This window comes from Colossoma macropomum, unplaced genomic scaffold (assembly GCF_904425465.1).
Source record: "Colossoma macropomum unplaced genomic scaffold, Colossoma_macropomum, whole genome shotgun sequence".
NCBI classification, from domain to species: domain Eukaryota; kingdom Metazoa; phylum Chordata; class Actinopteri; order Characiformes; family Serrasalmidae; genus Colossoma; species Colossoma macropomum.
In genome coordinates, this window is record NW_023494798.1 from 6,268,029 (window position 1) to 6,288,415 (window position 20,387).

The 20,387-nt window shown below is 38.6% G+C and overlaps 2 protein-coding genes across 2 annotated transcripts; both read left to right on the forward strand.

The window, feature by feature from the left end:
* Positions 1–3,929: 3,929 nt before the first annotated feature.
* LOC118818507 (extracellular calcium-sensing receptor-like) lies at positions 3,930–8,435 on the forward strand. The gene is given in 7 exon segments (XM_036585758.1): positions 3,930–4,159; positions 5,440–5,731; positions 5,878–5,925; positions 5,927–6,670; positions 6,826–7,050; positions 7,169–7,292; positions 7,528–8,435. Coding segments are annotated over 7 exon segments (2,571 nt in total).
* A 4,003-nt stretch (positions 8,436–12,438) lies between these two features.
* LOC118818508 (extracellular calcium-sensing receptor-like) lies at positions 12,439–16,059 on the forward strand. The gene is made up of 6 exons (XM_036585759.1): positions 12,439–12,756; positions 12,879–13,170; positions 13,315–14,106; positions 14,249–14,473; positions 14,794–14,917; positions 15,152–16,059. Exons 1-6 carry the CDS (start codon positions 12,542–12,544, stop codon positions 16,057–16,059), a joined length of 2,556 nt encoding a protein of 851 aa, XP_036441652.1. The 5' UTR covers positions 12,439–12,541.
* Positions 16,060–20,387: the final 4,328 nt, after the last annotated feature.

The following is a 20,387-nucleotide window of genomic DNA, read 5'->3' on the forward strand; positions in this document are numbered from 1 at the left end:
TCTTTACACAAATAATTATAAGTTCAACTCTAGGTCAAACCAACCTTCATAAGCTTTCTCATGAATTCTCCATTGTTGGGTGTATTTTGTAGGATTGAGACAATACAAGCTGGCAGAGGTTGCTGTTTTGTATACTTGGCAAGCCAAAGGACATAAGCAAGCCAATACGCAAACAGCGCTATAGAATGATAAAAACAAATTCTGCAAACACATCCAGACTGGCAAAACTCTGACCTGTACAGAGTACCTGTACAAAGAGTTTCAAAACATTGGTGAAAGCAACGAGTCGTATATCTTTTTTCTCTAATGTCACCCTACCGGCACTGCCTATGTGAACATAAGCCACAAGGTGCACATTATCAAATGCTATTGTACTAGACAACACACAGTGTCATTTTAATTGTATTAAGTCATTAAGCCCAAATAAAATCTTGTAAAAATATACGTTTTGCATATTTTTGTCTTATAAAGGAGACCTGATCTAACAGAAAATAAATATTTGTACAGCACTGGACATTTTATTTAAATAAATTTAGAATGTCAAAATTGCAGAGTGAGATTTTGAACAAAATTAACTTGATTCACAAAAAAAAATAAAAAAACCTTTAAAACCTTAATTCTCTTTCTTTGGATTCAAAACTGGAATTGAACATCCAAAATAGATGGAATAGAGTCCAAAACAAAAACAAAAGGAGGTATCAAAAGTAAGGTGCCTGATGTGGCAATATTGACAGCTGCTGCATTGCTTTTAAATTACTATTTCTGGCTTTACAAGGTGACTTGTAGCAGCTCACAGACACCAGATTTTAGTGTGTTTCTACCTTTCTGACATAGTGCTTCAAATAATACAGTGGTCACCTTTTATACAACAAATTGGAGCTCTGGAGCAATCCGGAACAGGCTAGGGCTTTCTAAAGAGGACATGATTCAGTACAAGTTAGCGATCAGTAAAACAGGTTAGCAAAGAAGGCTAATGGTGCTGCATGGGAGGCAGCGGGAGTAAACAAAGCATTTAGCTAGAGAGAGAGAGAGAGAGAGAGTTCCAGTAAAACAAAAATAACCTAAAATTAATAAGTCATAGAATGTTTACATATTTATTTATTTATTTATTTATTTATTTATTGTTTGTCTGTTTGTTTGTTTGTTTATTGAACTTTCTTGCTTTCGGCATCCATGGAGGATGGAAAAGTTTTCTGTGATAACCAATAGTCAGAGGTGGTAACAGAAACTTCATTTAAAACATTTGAAGACATACATATTTCAGAGATTCACATATTTTTCATTCAAGAAACTTAATTGCTTAGTTTATGCGAAGCCCTTCCTGGATCAGGGCCTTGTCATGGCAGAAGTAGTCTTTGTAGTCTAGGGATCTTCAGAGCTATGTCGTCTGGAGCAATATGCTCCTGGTAGGGTCTCCCAAGGCGAACAAGTCCGGAGTGAACACCCAGACTCACTTGATCCAAAAATCCTCCATGACTAATGGATGAAGGAAATCATGTACACTGCCCGGGAGAGGGCTACCGGGACCAGGCCTGGAGGTAGTGTTCCTCAGCGAGCGCCTGGTGGCCGGGCAGCCCATGTAACCTAGCCGGGCTCAGCCCGAAAAGGCAACATGGGGTGACCATGTGGGCCCACCATCCGCAAGGCCCAGCATGGGGGACTGGTGCAGTGCCGTATAGGCAGTGGGAGATGGCAAGAAGGCGCTTGGCTGCATAGACCCCTGCGGCGGAAACTGGCTCTTTGTACGTGGAATGTAACCTCACTGAGGGGGAAGGAGCTGAAGCTTATGTAGGAGGTTGAGAGGTACCAACTAGATGTAGTTGGGCTCGCCTCCACCCACAGTGTCGGCTCTGGAACCAAAATCCTTGAAAGGTGTTGGTCCCTCTCCTACTGAGGAGTTGCACAGGGTGAGAGGCACCAGGCAGGTGTGGTGATACGCATGAGTCCCAGACGGGAGGGTCGCCTCAATGAAAATAAAAATCGTAAGAAGGAAAACTCTAGAGAGTAGAGGGAGTCTAAGGAGTATTCTGCCTTCTTGGAGAGAGCGGGCAGGGCTCTGGAAAGGGCCTCACCTACAGACTTCATAGTCTTGCTGGAAGACTTCAATGCTCATGTTGGCAATGACTGGGAGACCTGGAGAGGTGCGATTGGGAAGAACGGCCTGCCCGATCTAAACTCGAATGGTGAATCGTTATTGGATTTCTGTGCTAGGCATGGATTGTCCACACCAAGTTCGCACCACACCAAGTTATGAACACAAGGATGTTCATAAGTGTACATGGTACCAGAGCTCCTTGGGTCAAAGGTCAATGATCGACTTTGTTGTCGTTTCATTTGACTTGGGACCATATGTTCTGGACAGTCGGGAGAAGAGAGGTGCTGAGCTGTCAACCGATCACCATCTGGTAGTGAGCTGGATCGGATGGCAGGGAAGTGTTGGGACCAAGGGCTATCCCTGTCAACCCCAGGCCTCCAACATAATATTATCAATAAAAAAGAAATCTTTTAATACTGGCTAAACACTTACACTAATAACTGTTCTAAGTCTAAGTTCTTAAAAGATGCCAAAAAGGAAAGAGTCTTCAGACACTGAGTTTGCGGAAAGAGGGAAAAAGGTTTCTTCTTTATTTCAGCATCAAGTGACAACAGTTAATATACCATTTAGCTGGGGTAATTTGATATCCTCCCACCTTACGTCTCAAATTTTGACATTAGCTTATTCTCTGACAGGTGCATCTCTTCGCCCATCAATTTGGCCATCGCATGTTGTGCTCACTCCTAAAAACTGGTTTCAACCAGTTTTTACCAATCTGCTTTAATTTTCAAGGTCAACATGTCCCTCTCTTCACTGGGTCAATAACTACACACAGGCCTGTCTGTGAACCCAGAGGGCTTTCCAGTGTCTAGAATCTCATACGCAGACAGACAAAGGTCTACCCTTTGTGAGAGAATTAATATTCTCTGTTAGCCAATACTATCTATTTGGTTACTGATTACAATATCAAATCTATCTGATTACTGATTAAGGGAATATTTATTCAAAATCTCTGTCTGGGTAGGCCTAAGCGGACAGTGAGCTTGTGCTAGGAACGACTGTCAGAGGCCCCTGTTCAGAACTCCCACCTCCTGGAGAGCTTTTCTCATGTTCTGGAGGAAGTAGGGGACATGGAGTCTGAATGGACCCTGTTCAAAACCTCCACTGTGGAAGCTGCCAGGTGTAGCTGTGGCCAAAAGCTTGTTGGTGCCTGTCAGGGCGGTAACTCAAGAACCCCCTGGTGGACACCGGTGGTGAGGGAGGCTGTCAAGCTGAAGAAAGATGTCTTTAGGGACTGGATGGCCTGGAGGACTCCCAACTCAGCAGATAGGTACCGACACGTAAAAAAGGTGACAGCGGCAACCGAAACACTTTCGGTCAGCTTCAAGGAGTTTCGCCCAAGCTGTATTCGGCAGAGGTGGAGAAATTCTGACTTCAAATGAGAATACTGTCAGTCGGTGGAAGAAGCCCTTTGAGGAATTCCTTAATCTGAGAGACATGCCTTCCTCACAGGAGTAAGGGCCAGAGGCTTCTGGCGTGTCAGGCTCCATTTCCCTGATGGAGGTCACTGAGGTATTTGGGAAGCTCCTCGGTGGCAAGGCACTGGGGGTGGATGAGATTCACCCAGAAATGCTTAAGGACCTGAATGTTGTGGGGCTGTCAGGGTTCTCTGCAATATTGCATGGACCTCAGGAACAGTACCCTTGAACTGGCAGACTGGGGCAGTGGGCCCTATTTTTAAAAAAGGGGACTGTGTGCCACCTACCGGGGTATCACACTGCTCAGCCTCCCTGGGAAAGCTTGTGCCAAGGTACTGCAAAGGAGACTCCGACTGATAGTCGATAGTCCTCAGATTGAGGAGGAACAATGTGGATTCCGTTCCAGCCATGGAACAATGAACCAGCTCTTCACCCTCTCGCAGACTGTTGAGGGGGCATGGGACACTATACTTGATAGGGTAAGGAGCTTGGTCATCTGTGAGAAGCTTGGAGTAGAGCCGCTACTCCTCCGCATTGAGAGGAGCCAGTTGAGATTGTTCAGGTTGAGGCATCTTGATCAGGGACCTGATCAAGATGCCTCCTGGATGCCTCCTGGTGGGGGTTACCAGGCACAGCCTGCTGGGATGTGACCCCGGGGTCATCCTAGGACCCAGTGGAGAGATTATATCTCCAAGTTGGCCTGGAAGCAGCTTGGGGTCCCCGGAAATGAGCTGGAGGAACTTTTGGGGGACAGGGACAGCTCGGAGTCTCTGCTCTCCCAACAGCTACAGCGACCCTATCTGGACTAAGCAGTTAATGATGATGAATGAATGTTCAGTAAAGACTTTATACAATATTGGGTGCTGGATGTTAAGTAGATAACTTGTCATGCACAACAAGCCTGAGGTGGTGTAGAGAAGCTGACAACATTAAAGCTGGTATACAAGCTCAGTATGCAGGCTTTTGCAGGAAGAAATAATGCCAAATATGGCCTCTATAGAGCACTCTGCTTAACAAACTTGTGCAGCCAAATAAAAAGCATGCACAAGCTCCATGGTGTAATGAAAGCTGATTAAATTTCCATTGTACAACTGTAATTGTCATTTGTTTTTTCGCAATACAGCAGCACACTTTAGTTATTTGTCTATTCTTTTATTTTTCTTAAAGAGGGATTTGTTGGACATTTGAATGTAAAAAAAAAAAATTCTTCAGGCAAATAGGTATGACATAAACTACACAGGGATTCTAAACCCCATCAAGAATGAAAAACAGTAACTTAAAAGAAAAAGTAGAAAGTGAAAGATTTTAACAAAACTGCACTAAAAGAAACATGAAAGCCCCAAAATAAAACAAGATAACACAGACAAATGAGATATTGAGGCCAACGTCTTGTAGATTTGTGCTACTCACATTTGAAGGTCACACCTCCTTTAACGGAGGCCCAGCAGTGTAACATTACCACAGAGGATTTGCATTTCTATCTGTATAAATAGCACAAATCTTTACTGTCCAACCACTTAAAACATCAGACCTTGCACATGCTCAGTCATTATTTCTACTCAGAAGTTGAAAGGGTGGATGGAGCCAATCTTTACTCTCTTGCATGTGATAATGGCCATTATCAATTTTTCAACAACAAATGGGACATTCTGTAGCCTGCAAGGAGAGTCTGCATACCCACAACTCTCGAAGGATGGTGATATCATAGTTGGAGGGATTTTGCCCTTCCATAAGAGCTGGAAAATCACAGACTTGTCATATATGGTCAAGCCATCAACACTGAATTGTGTGAGGTAAGTAGCAAGAGAAAGTGAGATTGTCATACATTGAAAGAATTTTATATTTTTTTAAAAGTCACATTACACTGTGGTGCTTAAAGATGTCATCCTGAAAATGTCGGTGTATATCTGTTTTTCCCTAATCCAGTCTTGATTTCAGAAGCTTCCAGTTTTCACAGTCCTTAATTTTTGCAATAGAAGAGATCAATAACAGCTCTTCTTTACTCCCTGGAGTCTCACTGGGCTACACGATCTATGACACATGCAGTTCCACGGCTATGGGGGTGAGAATGGCTATGGCACTTGTTAATGGAAATGAGAACTCAACCTTGAATGAACAATGCACAAAGCCAGCACAAGTGCAAGCCATAATTGGCGAGACATACTCATCAGTGTCAACAGCTATCGCAAACAGTGTCGGACCTTTCAGCATTCCCTTAGTAAGCATTTAAGCAATTAATTCAGTATAGTAACTATTATGTAAAACAGTTGCTGAAGTTACTCTCAATATTATATGCAGTGAATATAGGCATAGCAAATTAGAACTTAACATAATCCTTGACACCTGTGTAAATTTATTTTTTAGATCAGTCACTCATCCACCTGTGAGTGTCTCAGTGACAAAACAAAATATCCCATCATTTCTGCGCACTATTCCCAGTGATTACTACCAGAGCAGAGCACTGGCAGAGATGGTCAAGCACTTTGGTTGGACCTGGGTGGGAGCAATCAGGAGAGATGATGACTATGGTAACAGTGGGATGGCTGCATTTACTGAAGCTGCACAACAGCTGGGCATTTGTTTAGAATATTCGTTTCCATTTTTTCGAACCTATTCACAAGAAAAAGTGCTGAGAATAATCCAGCAGGTCAAAAGCTCTACTTCTCGAGTGATTGTGGCATTTGTGACTTATTGGGACTTTGAGATTTTGCTGAACGTGTTTTATGAGCATAATATTACTGGATACCAGTGGGTGGGAACTGAAGGTTGGATCTCTGACTCAACTGTAGCAAGAATGGATCAGCACAAAATACTGCAAGGAGCCATAGGGCTGGCCATCCCCAAAACAAAGGTGACAGGTCTAAAGGAATTCATTCTGGATATACATCCACTAAAATCTGCAGGCAGTGCCATCTTTACTGAATTCTGGGAGGCTTTGTTTAATTGTAAATACATAGTCCAGGATGAAGCCGAAAACATAACAGTGTGCACAGGTAGAGAGAAACTAACTGAAACGGAAACCACCTTTACAGATATGACACTAATGCCCGTTCTCAGTAATGTGTACAAAGCAGTATATGCTGTTGCCCATACCCTACACAACCTACTCAGCTGCACACAAAAATGTCCTACAAAGAAGCAGCCTGATCCTCTCACTGTAAGTCAAAGGTCTTTTTAAGTTCAGATCTTACAGCTTTGTCAAATGCATGTAGCACTAATTCAGAGAAATCAGTTAAAATGCTTTACTTTCATGGAGAAGTGTTAAGCTCTTACAAATGTGTTAACTTATTTTTTCTTTTTTTATTTCATCAGTTTCTAGAACATCTTAAAAGGGTGCGCTTCAAAACCAAAGATGGTGAAGAGGTTTATTTTGATAAAAATGGTGACCCTGTGGCGAAATATGAAATAATAAACTTGCAAACTATTGAAGATCAACATGAGTTTGTCACTGTTGGACTTTATGACTCTTCTTTCCCTGCTCAAAATCGATTAGCTGTACAAATGACCTCTATTGTGTGGGCACAAAATAAAAATCAGGTACAGGAATAAAACTGCACTTCTGTTTCAATTAAGTATGCAAACATCATATTAGGTTTGTATAATATGTACAAAATTGATGATTTTTGGGGTTATTAAACATTTGTTTCAATCACAGGTGCCGGTGTCTGTGTGCAGTGAGGGCTGCCCTCCAGGCACCAGGAAGGCTGTGCAGAAAGGAAAGCCTATCTGCTGTTTTGACTGTATACCATGTGCTGAAGGAGAGATCAGTAATATGACAGGTACAAATATTCACAAAAGCTGAAACAAACAAAGTATTGCTGGTATTACTGCTGTACCTAGAAAATATTGTACAATATTTGTGTTAAGTCTAAACTGATTTAAGTCTAGAAGTTTTTTCTACATATTCTGGGAAATATAAGACAATGACAACAATATTGGTAAAGAATTCCTTCAGTTACTTTCCCTGTATATCTAACCTTTTTGTTATTCATGTCATTTGTTTATCTCTGACAGACTCTATCAAATGTGAACAATGCTCCCAAGACTACTGGTCAAATTCAAAAAGGAATGAATGTGTAAAGAAGGATATTGAATTCTTGTCGTATGAGGAAACGATGGGAATTTTGCTAACAGCTGTTTCAATTATTGGTGCCTTTATGACAATAATAATAGCAATTATATTCTTCAGACATAAAAATACCCCAATAGTAAAAGCCAACAATTCAGAGCTGAGTTTCTTGTTGCTCTTCTCTCTGGCTCTGTGTTTCCTCTGTTCACTTACTTTCATTGGTCGGCCCTCTGAGTGGTCCTGTGTGCTGCGTCACACAGCGTTTGGGATCACCTTCGTCCTCTGTATCTCCTGTGTTCTGGGGAAAACAATAGTGGTGTTAATGGCCTTCAGGGTTACACTTCCAGGCAGTAATGTCATGAAATGGTTTGGGCCTCCACAGCAGAGACTCAGTGTTCTTGCTTTTACCCTCATACAGGTCCTAATATGTGTACTTTGGTTAACAACATCCCCTCCTTTCCCCTTTAAAAATCTAAAGCACTACAAGGAAAAGATCATTCTAGAATGTCAGTTAGGTTCAGTATTAGGCTTCTGGGCTGTGCTGGGTTATATAGGACTGTTGGCTCTACTGTGTTTTGTTTTAGCTTTTTTAGCTCGGAAGCTGCCTGATAAGTTTAATGAAGCCAAGTTCATCACATTCAGCATGCTCATATTCTGTGCAGTTTGGATCACCTTCATCCCAGCTTATGTCAGCTCTCCTGGAAAGTTCACTGTAGCTGTGGAGATATTTGCTATTTTGGCCTCAAGCTTTGGTTTGCTATTCTGTATCTTTCTCCCAAAGTGCTACATAATCATACTGAAACCAGCAAAGAACACTAAAAAACAAATTATGGGTAAAGTGCCAGTTAAGTGAGCTGCACGTTTACTATTAATATGGCTTTATATAAAGCATATGACGTTTACAACTATAATCTTAACTTAATTACAACTTAATCTTAATTCTTTATAACATTTTAAAACAAATTCTAACAGAAGATTACCATAGATTTTTTAAAAATTTCTGTATAATTCAATTTTTAAGATGTAAACAAAATCAATACATGCAGTTTGATGTGAACATTTTAGATAAATTACTTTTTTTAATAATGATGGTCATAGCAACCATGGTTCACAATGTCTACAATACAAATATAACTTCTATAATAAAGCACAAGGAGGTGATACATATTAAATGTATTTAATGACTAAGCCCAAATAAAATTTACTTTTTACAGTATGCATATTTTGTACACTTATTCTTTTAAAAAAGTTTCTAAAACATTTGACTTTGGCTTATTTAACTGACTTTTGATTGTCAAAAGAATTTGGAAGTAAGATAAAATGTTTAAATATTATGTATTTGGTTCTGTTCAAAAAAGCTATAACAAACAAATTAACAAAAAATATATAAATAAATAAATACATTTTCCGATCACCTATCCTTCTTTGTCATTGAAACTCATAATGAATATCAATACTTTTTAGTGTATCGAAGTTGGAAATTTTAGTCTAGTGACAACACGCTTTGTACGTTGGGAATACTTTGTCAAGACCAAGCACTAGAGTTTAAGAACCTTTTATCCTCTCTTCAAGCTTATTTTTAAAGCAGTACAAAGCTGAGTGCTAGCTCGTGGCAAGAAAAAAGGCTGTTGGGGGATCAAGCTCGTCAAGAACGATGCTTCAACTTGTCTGACTGCAAAATGGCACTGGTAGGACTGATCTTAGCCGGTAGCAATGCTGTATAGTAATTTGACATGGTTATATGTATATTTCTTAAGTTTATCAACCTGTTGGTCTAGCAAATAGGTATGACATAATTATAATTATAAATATAGCCATGAGTGGCTGTTAATGGGGGTTCAAATATAATGAGGCCAATGAGTCTAATCTATGTGTCCTTTGCAGACAGAAATGGACAGTAAAAATTCTCAAATAGGCCTCCATTTTTCATAATTGCCAATAAGAGCTCTTCAAACTTGTCTTTAAATTTTTGTTCTCATCAGCACTCATGTTCATAAAAGATATTTCAGGAGCCAAGAAGTTAACACTTTATTTGGATGGTTCACTGTAAGATGCTTTGTAAAAGCTCAGTATATCGTTAAGTAAAATTCAACTAAATATCTGTTAAATGCAACTGAACTTTAAGTTGAGTGTTATTTGGATGGTCCACTGTAGATGTTTTGTAAATGCTCAGTCTGTTTATAAGTAACATTCAACTAAATCTCTATATCAGTGTGAAAGAGTTTATTAAATCTATCCCTACTCCTAACCCTAACCCTAACCTCAAGGCTACACTTACACCTACTCCTAACCTTAACCCTAACCACAATGTTGTTAATAATCAACTGAACATCACCAGAAAGTTTGTTAATGATTTAAGTATCTGTACAGCATCTGTAGGGGATCATCCAAATAAAGTGTGACCGCCAAGAATATCTAGTTGCTTTAAATGCATTTGCGCATCCATTCAGTCTACTGAATGTATTCATCTGCTCTGTGGATTTTTATGTGCTCCTGCAGGCATTACTGATAGCTGGAGGTAGATAGGTAGCAAAAAATCTAAATATATGACAAATAGTTTAATTTCTATTATGAATTGTATTTGCGAAGTTGGACCATTTGATAATCTCTAGTTTATATAAAATTTGATATGGTGCATATGCTTTCTGAATTTATGTGTCTGAAAATTTTTAAAACAAGAAGTTGCTAATGGAAACTGTGGTTTGCACTCTTACACAGATGAATCATACAAAGATTTTCAAGTGTTATAAAAGGACTCACATGCATCAAAATTGGTGGGCTGGTTTTAAATTTTGTTTTTTTGTTAATATACAAAGTTTTGTGAAAATTGGACAAAGCAATCAAAAGTTTTGGGCAGGTAACAGTTATATTGGCTAGAAATGTTAACATGTTGCTAAAGATTGTTAAAAAAAAACAACTTTTTCTGAATATTTGCACACAAACTTCTTAAATTGTTTTCTAATTGTAAAAGTAGTTTGTAAAAGAAGTTTTCTTAATCAGCATTTCAGCACCTCCAAGAGGGCAAATCTGTCATGCTATGTCAGAGTGTAATCATGATCAATTGCATCAAGTTTGGTCACAATCAGAAAATGCTTATAAAAACAGCTGGCTCAAACTCAATTTTACCCAGATGGATTGAAAAAAACTCCACCTACGATGCTAGACATATTGCTGCGCAAACGGGTAAAAAGTCAACATTTTGCATCAAGACCTATTTTGAGATTACTGGAAGAATCCTATGACTTCTGGCCAATGAGGAAACATTATGCACTTTTTGAAAACACATGTAATTGCAAAGTTTTTAGGGACTGTGCAGTGCAAAACATGGATCAAGTTTCATGGTTATAAGTGCAGAGTAAGATATGCTTGATTTTAATGTTGAAAACACCAGTAGTGTCCCCCAGTGGCCAACTATTATGAAACATCATAGGGATAAGGGTAGAATGTGCCTACACAGACACAACATTCAAGTTTGTGATGACCAGCCAATGTTAAGCCCATCAAACACCTGCTGAATACTGATCAGCTCAAGTCAAGTCAAAGTTTATTTATATAGCGCTTTTTACAACAAGTGTTGTCACAAAGCAGCTTTACAGAAAGATCCGGGTCTAAGCCCCATGAGCAGGCTAATGGCGACAGTGGCAAGGAAAAAGTCCCTGAGAGCAAGAGGAAGAAACTTTGAGAGGAAACAAGACTCAAAAGGGGAACCCATCCTCTTCTGGTCGACACCGGGTAGCAAACAGCATTAGAATAAAATATTAGAATACAAAACAGGGAAAAACAGGCAGAGCAATGATCAATTAGTTAGTTTGAGTTTATGCAACAACAGCAGCATCAGGAGGGTCAGTTCATGCAGGTGAGGTTTGCACAGCGTTGTACAGCGTGAAGCTCAATGGTGGTCAAAACAGTCCAGAAGGCTGATGGCAGTCACAATTTAACATATCAGTCCATAATTTCCCACTCATAATCAAGCTCAATGATACAACAGGCCACATTTCAGCTTGATAGGACATGGGGATGCTGAGATACTGCTTCTTAGCTTTTATAATGGCCCCATTAACAATAAAGTGCCAAAATCGACAAGCTGTCTTAGAATCATAACATTAACTGGCCTGTTTTGTTTCTTCAATATCAGACAAAGCATTCATTATTTGCAACTGTTTTAACTAAAATATAGATGAAATTGGATATATAAATTTGCATATAGCAGCCATTTCATTCTGAAATGTCAACAGGCTCTTATGAATGGTTCAACACTGGGTTTGTGAAAATCAGAAAAAAAAAAAAAATGAAATAGTTTGCAAATGTAGGTTTTACATGACATGCCAATTAGCAAACAGAGCTTAACAGTCTATGCAAATTAGTTTTGTTTCAGCCAAGGAATAAACCAAAAAAAGATATATAGTTGTTGTTCGGTATAGGAAATAGAAGGCTAAAGGCATCGATGTGGGCTGTAGTGACTCATTGAGGCCGATCCGGCTCTCGTCAACCTCCTAAATATCGTGAGGGAAAAATACAAGTTCATCAAATTTCATGTCACTACGACTAACAGATTCCTCTGGCTGATTTGTTTTAGAAATAAGAAAAAAAAAACTCAGCACTATGTAAATAATACACACAGATTATAAAAGTATCAACTTTCAAAAATAATGCACTTACAGAAAAAGCAAAAAAATAAGTTTTTATAAAACAAAAATGAAAAAAAAGAAACAAAAAAGCACCCAAAACAAAACAAAGGTAAAACAGGTAAAAGAGATTTTGAGGCCTTATTCATTCAGATCAGCGCTGCTCATATTTGATAGTCACACCTCCTTTGACTGTGGCCCAACAGCACAATATTAGCATAGAGGATTTGCATTTCTATCTGTATAAATATCACAAGTTATTTCTGTCCAACCAGCTGAAACATCAGACCCTGCATATACTTACAATATCTCTGTTCAATAGTTGAATGGGTGGATGGAGTCTAACTTTGCAGTTTTGCATGTGATATTGGTCATTATAAATTTTTCAAGCACAAATGGGACTTTCTGTGGTCTGCGAGGAGAGCCTGCATACCCACAACTTTCAAAGGATGGTGATATCATAGTTGGAGGGATTTTCCCCTTTCACAGAACTTGGGAAATGTCAGACATGTCCTATACAGTCAGGCCATCACCGCTTAAGTGTGTGAGGTGAGTTGCAAGACAAACTGAGATTTTTGTACTTTAAACAAATATGTATTATTTTACACTGTCATATTACACTGTAATAATCCAAAAATGTCTGTGTATGTCTGTTTTTTTTCTAAATCAAGTCTTGATTTCAGACCTTTCCAGTTTTCACAGTCCTTGATTTTTGCAATAGAAGAGATCAACAACAGTTCCTCTTTACTCCCTGGAGTCTCACTGGGCTACAAGATCTATGACACATGCAGTTCCACAGCGATGGGAGTTCGAATGGCTATGGCACTTGTTAATGGAAATGACAACTCAAAATTGGATGAGCCCTGCACAAAGCCAGCCCAGGCACAAGCCATAATTGGTGAGTCATATTCATCGGTGTCAACAGCTAGCGCAAACAGTGTTGGATCTTTCAGCATTCCCTTGGTAAGCATTTAAGCATTTTTTTCAGTATTATAATTGTGTGAAATAATTCCTGAGGTTACTTTTACTATTAAATGCACTTAATATGAGGCTTTAAAAATAAGACTGAAAATAACTCAATACATACCCATATGAATCTGTTTTTAGATCAGTCACTCTTCAACCTGTGAGTGTCTCAGTGACAAAACAAAATATCCATCATTTCTGCGCACTATTCCCAGTGATTACTACCAGAGCAGAGCACTGGCACATTTGGTCAAGTATTTTGGCTGGACCTGGGTGGGTGCAATCAGAAGAGATGATGACTATGGTAACAGTGGGATGGCTGCATTTACTGAAGCTGCACAACAGCTGGGCATTTGTCTAGAATATTCCCTTCCATTTTTTAGAACCTACTCACAAGAAAAAGTGCTGAGAATAATCCAGCAGATCAAAAGCTCTACTTCTCGAGTGATTGTGGCATTTGTCGCTTATTGGGACTTCGAGATTTTGCTGAATGTATTTTATGAACACAACATTACTGGATACCAGTGGGTGGGAACTCAAGGTTGGATCTCTGATTCAACTGTAGCCAGAATGGATGAGCACAAAATACTGCAAGGAGCCATAGGACTGGCTATTCCCAATACAAAAGTGACAGGTCTGAAGGACTTCATTCTGGATATATATCCACTGAAATCTGTAGGTAGCACCATTTTTACTGAATTCTGGGAAACTTTGTTTAAATGTAAATATACGATGCGAAATGACTCAGAAGACATAACAGTGTGCACAGGTAGAGAGAACCTGTCAGAAATGGAAAACGCCTTCACAGACATGACACTAATGCCTGTTTTCTGCAATGTGTATAAAGGAGTATATGCTGTTGCCCATACCTTACACAACCTTCTTGGCTGCACACAGACATGCCCTACAAAGAAGCAGCCTGATCCTCTCACTGTAAGTCAAAAAAAAGTATAGACTTTAAAGCTTTGTTACATGTGTGTTCACTAATTCAGAAAAATCAGTAAAATGCTGTATTTTTTGGGAGAAGTGTTAAGTTCTTAAAATATTGTTAAAATGTTGTAACTAATTTCATCAGTTTCTAGAACATCTGAAAAGGGTGCACTTCAAAACCAAAGAAGGCGAAGAGGTTTATTTTGATAAAAATGGTGACCCTGTGGCTAAATATGAAATAATAAATTTGCAAACTATTGAAGATCACCATGAGTTTGTCACTGTAGGACTTTATGACTTTTCTCTCCCGGCTCACAATCAATTAGCAGTAAATGCAGCCTCTATTGTGTGGGCACAAAATACAAATCAGGTGATTCTGGTGATAGTTGATTACTAACAATGTTTTGTTTAGGGTTAGGTTTAGGGTTAGGGATAGATTTGATAAAATCTTCCACACACAACTTCAAGTTCAGTTGCATTTAATAGATATTTAGTTGAATGTTCCTCATATATATTATATATAAGATATACTGAGCACCTAAAAAGCATCTAGAGTGGACCATCCAAATAAAGTGTTAACTAAAATTGCACGTTGGTCTCAACAAAGTATGCAAACTTTGTATAATGTTTGAATAATATGTATGAAATACAGTTTTTTAAGGGGATATTAAACATTTGTTTTGATCATAGGTGCCGGTGTCTGTGTGCAGTGAGAGCTGCCCTCCAGGAACCAGGAAGGCTGTGCAGAAAGGGAAGCCTATCTGCTGTTTTGACTGTATACCATGTGCTGAAGGAGAGATCAGTAATATGACAGGTACAAACATTCATAAAAGCTGAAACAAACAAAGTATCTTTGGTATTACTGCAACAATTACAAAATATTGTACAATGTTTGTGATAATTAAGTGTAAACTGATTAAAGTCTAAAAGTTTTTCCTCCATATTTTAGACACAGAACAGAATGACAGCAAAATACGTAACGCATTCCTTCAGTTACTTTCTGTGTGCAGCAAACCTGATATTTATGTTATTTATTTCTCTCTGACAGACTCGATTAAATGTGAACAATGCTACCAAGACTACTGGTCAAATCAACACAGGAATGAATGTGTGAAGAAGGAAATTGAGTTCTTGTCGTATGAGGAAACAATGGGAATTTTGCTAACAGCTGTTTCAATTATTGGTACAGTTCTGACAATAATAATAGCAATTATATTCTTCAGACATAAAAAAACCCCAATAGTCAAAGCCAATAACTCAGAGCTGAGTTTCTTATTGCTCTTCTCTCTGGCTCTGTGTTTCCTCTGTTCACTTACTTTCATTGGTCGGCCCTCTGAGTGGTCCTGTGTGCTGCGCCACACAGTGTTTGGGATCACCTTCGTCCTCTGCATCTCCTGTGTTCTGGGGAAAACAGTAGTGGTGTTAATGGCCTTCAGAGCTACACTTCCAGGCAGTAATGTCATGAAATGGTTTGGGCCTCCACAGCAGAGACTCAGTGTTCTCACCTTCACTCTCATACAGGTCCTAATTTGTGTCCTTTGGTTAACAACATCCCCTCCTTTCCCCGTCAAAAATCTAAAGCACTACAAGGAAAAGATCATTCTAGAATGTCAGTTAGGTTCAGCAGTAGGTTTCTGGGCTGTGCTGGGTTACATAGGACTTTTGGCTCTACTGTGTTTTGTTTTAGCTTTTTTGGCTCGGAAGCTGCCTGATAAGTTTAACGAAGCCAAGTTCATCACATTCAGCATGCTCATATTCTGTGCAGTTTGGATCACCTTCATCCCAGCTTATGTCAGCTCTCCTGGAAAGTTCACTGTAGCTGTGGAGATATTTGCTATTTTGGCCTCAAGCTTTGGTTTGCTGTTCTGTATCTTTCTTCCAAAGTGTTACATAATCATACTAAAACCAGAAAAAAACACAAAAAAGCAAATCATGGGTAAAGTTCCACTTAAGTGAGCTGGAGGTTCACCATTAATATGGCTTTACATAAAGCACATGACCCTAACTCTATTCTTAATTATTTTTTTTTTTTTACCATTTTAAAACTTATTAAATGGTACTTACTTTAAAAATTATCTTAAATGAGAATAAATAACACTGATATTTACAAATATCTGCGTAATTTTAATAAGTTTAATTTGATGTAAACTTTTTGGAAAACTTAATGATTCATTTTTTTTTTTCATAATAATGGTTGTTGGATCAAGGGTCACAGTGTCTACAACAAAAATATAACCTCTATATGATATGCACAAGTGATGCATTTTAGTTGTATTAAATGAATTCACATAAAATTTACTTTTTATAATGTGTATATTTTGAGATATTTAACAAAAAAATTGAAAGAATAAATCTTATGTTATTTATTAAGTGTTTGTCTTTGTTAAAAAAAAAAAAACTATACACACATACTAAAAAAGAAAGTCAATTTTCCTGTGATCTATTCTTTTTGGTTTCGAAACTAATGTTGAGTTTCAATGCACTTTAAAGTATTGTATGGAAGTTGGAAATTTCAGTTTAGTCACAAAACTAGAGGGTCCAAAAAAGAAACTATAACAGATGACTATTTCAGGCTTTGCAGGGTAACTTGCAGTTGTGCAAAACACCAGATTTCAGCAGGTTTATTTCCTCCTGACTCATTAATGCAACTCCTTTCATATATAATCATACATAGTGCTGCTTTAAATAACATAGTGGTCATCTTTTATACAACTTTCAGGAGCTCTGGAGCAATCCTGTATAGGCAAAGGCACACTAAACAGGACAGAATCTGACACAGTTCTGCGTTTGGTAAAACAGGCTAGCATAGACGGCTAGTGGTGCTGCATCTTTTAATCCAGTATGTGTTGCAGAACCTTCCAGTTTTCACAGTCCTTGATCTTTGCAATAGAAGAGATTAACAACGGTTCCTCTCTACTCCCTGGTGTCACAGTGGGCTACAAGATCTATGCCATATACAGTTCCACATCTATGGGGTTTGAATAGCTATGACACTTGTTAATGGAAATGTGAACTCAATATTGCATGAGCAATACACAAACCCAGTCCAGGTGCAACCCATAATTGGTGAGACATACTCATCAGTATCAGTGGAATTTTATCAATATCATACTACTAGGTAAAATCATTTCTGAACTTACGTAAATGTTAAAGGCAGTTAACATCTGGCATAAAAACTACGATTGAGCATAATCCCTAACATACCTGTATGACAAAAGAAAATACCCCTTATTTTTGCACACTGTTCCCAGTGATTACTTCAAGAGCAGAGCACTGGTAGAGATGGTCAAGCACTATGTCTGGACATGGGTGGGCGCAGTCAGAAGAGATGATGACTATGATAACAGAGAGATGATAGCATCTACTGAAGCTACAGAACAGTTGGGCATGTGCTTCGAATATTTCTTTCCATTGTTTAGAACCAAGAAAGACAGCACAAGAAAAAGTGCTGACAATAATCCAGCAGATCAAAATCTCTACTTCCTGAGTGACTGTGGCATTTGTCACTCACCAGGAGTTTCAGATTCTGTATGTGTATTATAATGTATTTTATGAGCACAACATCACTGGATACCAGTGGGTGGGAACAGAAGGTTGGATCTCTGATTCAACTGTAGCCAGACTGGACAAGTATAAAATACTGCATGGAGCCAAAACAACAGTGACAGGTCTGAAGGACTTCAATGTGGATATAAATTCACTGAAATCTCCAGGCAGTGGCATTTTTACTGAATTCTAGGAGGCTTTGTTTAAGTGCAAATATACAGCACAGAATGCTGCATAACATTTTGCACAGGAAAAGAGAAACTGTCTGAAAAGGAAAACTCAGACATGTCTCTGATCCCCTTTTTCAGTAGTGTGTAAAAAAGAGTATATGATGTTGTCCATAGCCTACACAATTTTCTTGGCCAAGAAACAGCCTAATTCTCTCACTTTAAAAAAGTTAAAAGTCTGTTTAATACAAATCTCAAAGCTTAAGCAGTCCTAACTCAGAAATATCAGGCCCTGCAGAGTTGTTTTTTTTTAAATCTGTGAAAAATAAATATTTTAGCAAACAACTTTATATATATATATTCAGTTACATTATTTTTTTCTCCAAAAATGACATCAAAAGGAGTGTTTTGTATTTTCTTTTTTCTCTGTCACCTTTTACCATTCTGCTGTGTGGGTGTGGTCAACAGTGGATTGATTGACACCTTCTGTGTCAAGCGTAACTGCCTGGATAGGCGGGCACAAGCAGACTGTAAAAGCTGCTCCACAGGTGGAACAAGAAAATCTGAACAAGAAGCTTGTGAGTTAAAAGCTGACTTCAGCTTTTTGTTAATATTATAGTTGAAATGCAAAACAAAGAGAAATCTGACCATAAACCGCCAAGAAGCTGCTACAAGGCTGTGATTTTAAGGTTAGGGTTAGGTTCTTGTTCGGAATCTCCCTTTTCACGTTCATACAAGTGAGGCCGTGTTTATGGGATCCGATTTCCAGCTTGGGCCATACTGAGGTGCTTGTGCATTTGATTTTTCTTTGTTACCAGCTAATCGAAGGTTTTGCATTTCAATTATATTGTTAACACAAAGCTGAAGTCAGCTTCTATTTCACCAGCTTCTCATTCAAATTTTCCCGTTTAACCTTAAATGGTGCAATAACTTATGCAACATTTAAGGTAGAACAGGAAATGTAAATTTGTATCTCCAAAATGATTTGAATTCTAGCTCAATGGAAATTATACTGGAATGTTATCTCCCTTTTTTGGGGGGTGCAGATGCCCTACAACGGGAGAAAGGCTGTTAGGGGTCTCAGATACTGTCGGAATCCGCAGCATGATTAAATAGAGGCTAATTCAGATTCTCTGGTTACACTAAATTAGAGGACACCACAGTTCATATTTTAAGAGCGTAAGAATGTAAAATTTCTTACATTTTGGCCATTTTTACATTATTTTATTCAGAGAATTAGATTAGCCACTTTTTAATCACACTGTCTCCAAGAGGTGTCGAGAAAGCTGTTTCTATCAGCTTGTAGGGCTGACAAATCTGGAGCAGTAACGAGCACAATTTTCAAATGAGTTGGCAATAACAAACTCTTGCTACAAACTATTGTACTGCATGTCACAAAAATTGAGCCATTTTGATTTAGTCTAGTTATTTGGAACAGAATGTAGAGAGTGAACACTCTCCCTCCTGCATCCGAAAACCAGGCATTTGTACTTGAGTGCCATCTCCTTGTAGCTATGACGTTACTCAAGTAGAGTGTTGCGGAGCATGTGAAGTGTGCGAGGGTCAGGTGATTTCACAGTTTATGAATATGCACTATAAGGTAGCTTATGATTCACAATAGTCAATTAGAGTTATCTGTGATGTCTGAGATCACACCAAATAAAGTGTAATTCCTAAACGGTGGTTAGTAACACTACACAAAGAAATAAAAAAAAAAATGAGGTTGTGCAACCCGCAGTGCCCAATAAATGTTGGACAGATGCGGAAGTATGAAGGTAATCACATATTTCCTGCTAATATAAAATTTTGAGCAAGGAGGAGAAACACTGTTCTTGGCCTTTAAGCTCTTTCAGATGTTGTAACAAACTTTAAATTTCATCAGTTTCTAAACCATCTGAAAATGGTGTACTTCATAAACAAAAATGTAGAAGAGGTTTATTTGGATAAAAATGGTGACACTGTTGCTAAAAATTAATAAATAAACAGGCGAACTGTTAAAGACTACCATGAGTTTATATGGGTGAAGTGCCAGTTAAGTGGGCTGAACATTCACTGTTCATATGTCCTTTTATAAAGCACATGGTCCCATTTAAATCATATTGTTTTAAAGGAATATACTATCAATTTTTGAAAATGTCTGCATTATTCAAACTTAGATGGGCACAGGCACAGGCTTGCTGGTTAGGACAGGATATAACACAAGTGTGCGGTCAGTGAAAACGGTTAGCACAGAAGGCTAGTGGTGCTGCATGGGAGGCAGTAGGAATAAACAAAGCACATGGCTGGCCACAGTGAAACACAAAAAACCTTAAATCACTCACTCAGTTTAGTCCACTTTCTTTTTCTTTTACACACTGACTTTCTGCATCCTTACATGGCAAAGTCTTCCATGATGCCAGGTGTCAAAACAAAGACTTCAGTTAAACATTCTGAGAGGTACTAGTCCAAGAGGTTTGCATCCTTTTCAATCAATGAGCTTGATTGTTTAATCCATGTTCAGTAAACATATACAATGCAAGGCCTCGGTACACTTCTTGCAGACACAACATTTGCCTAGATTCGGCGAACAAT

What these genes read in the sequence shown, in the direction of transcription:
- LOC118818508 (XM_036585759.1), top strand. Translation starts at nt 12,542, where the DNA reads ATGGAGTCTAACTTTGCAGTTTTGCATGTGATATTGGTCATTATAAAT. An exon ending in GATCTTTCAGCATTCCCTTG is followed by an intron (nt 13,171 to 13,314) that starts GTAAGCATTTAA and finishes ATCTGTTTTTAG; the next exon opens with ATCAGTCACTCTTCAACCTG. An exon ending in AGCAGCCTGATCCTCTCACT is followed by an intron (nt 14,107 to 14,248) that starts GTAAGTCAAAAA and finishes TAATTTCATCAG; the next exon opens with TTTCTAGAACATCTGAAAAG.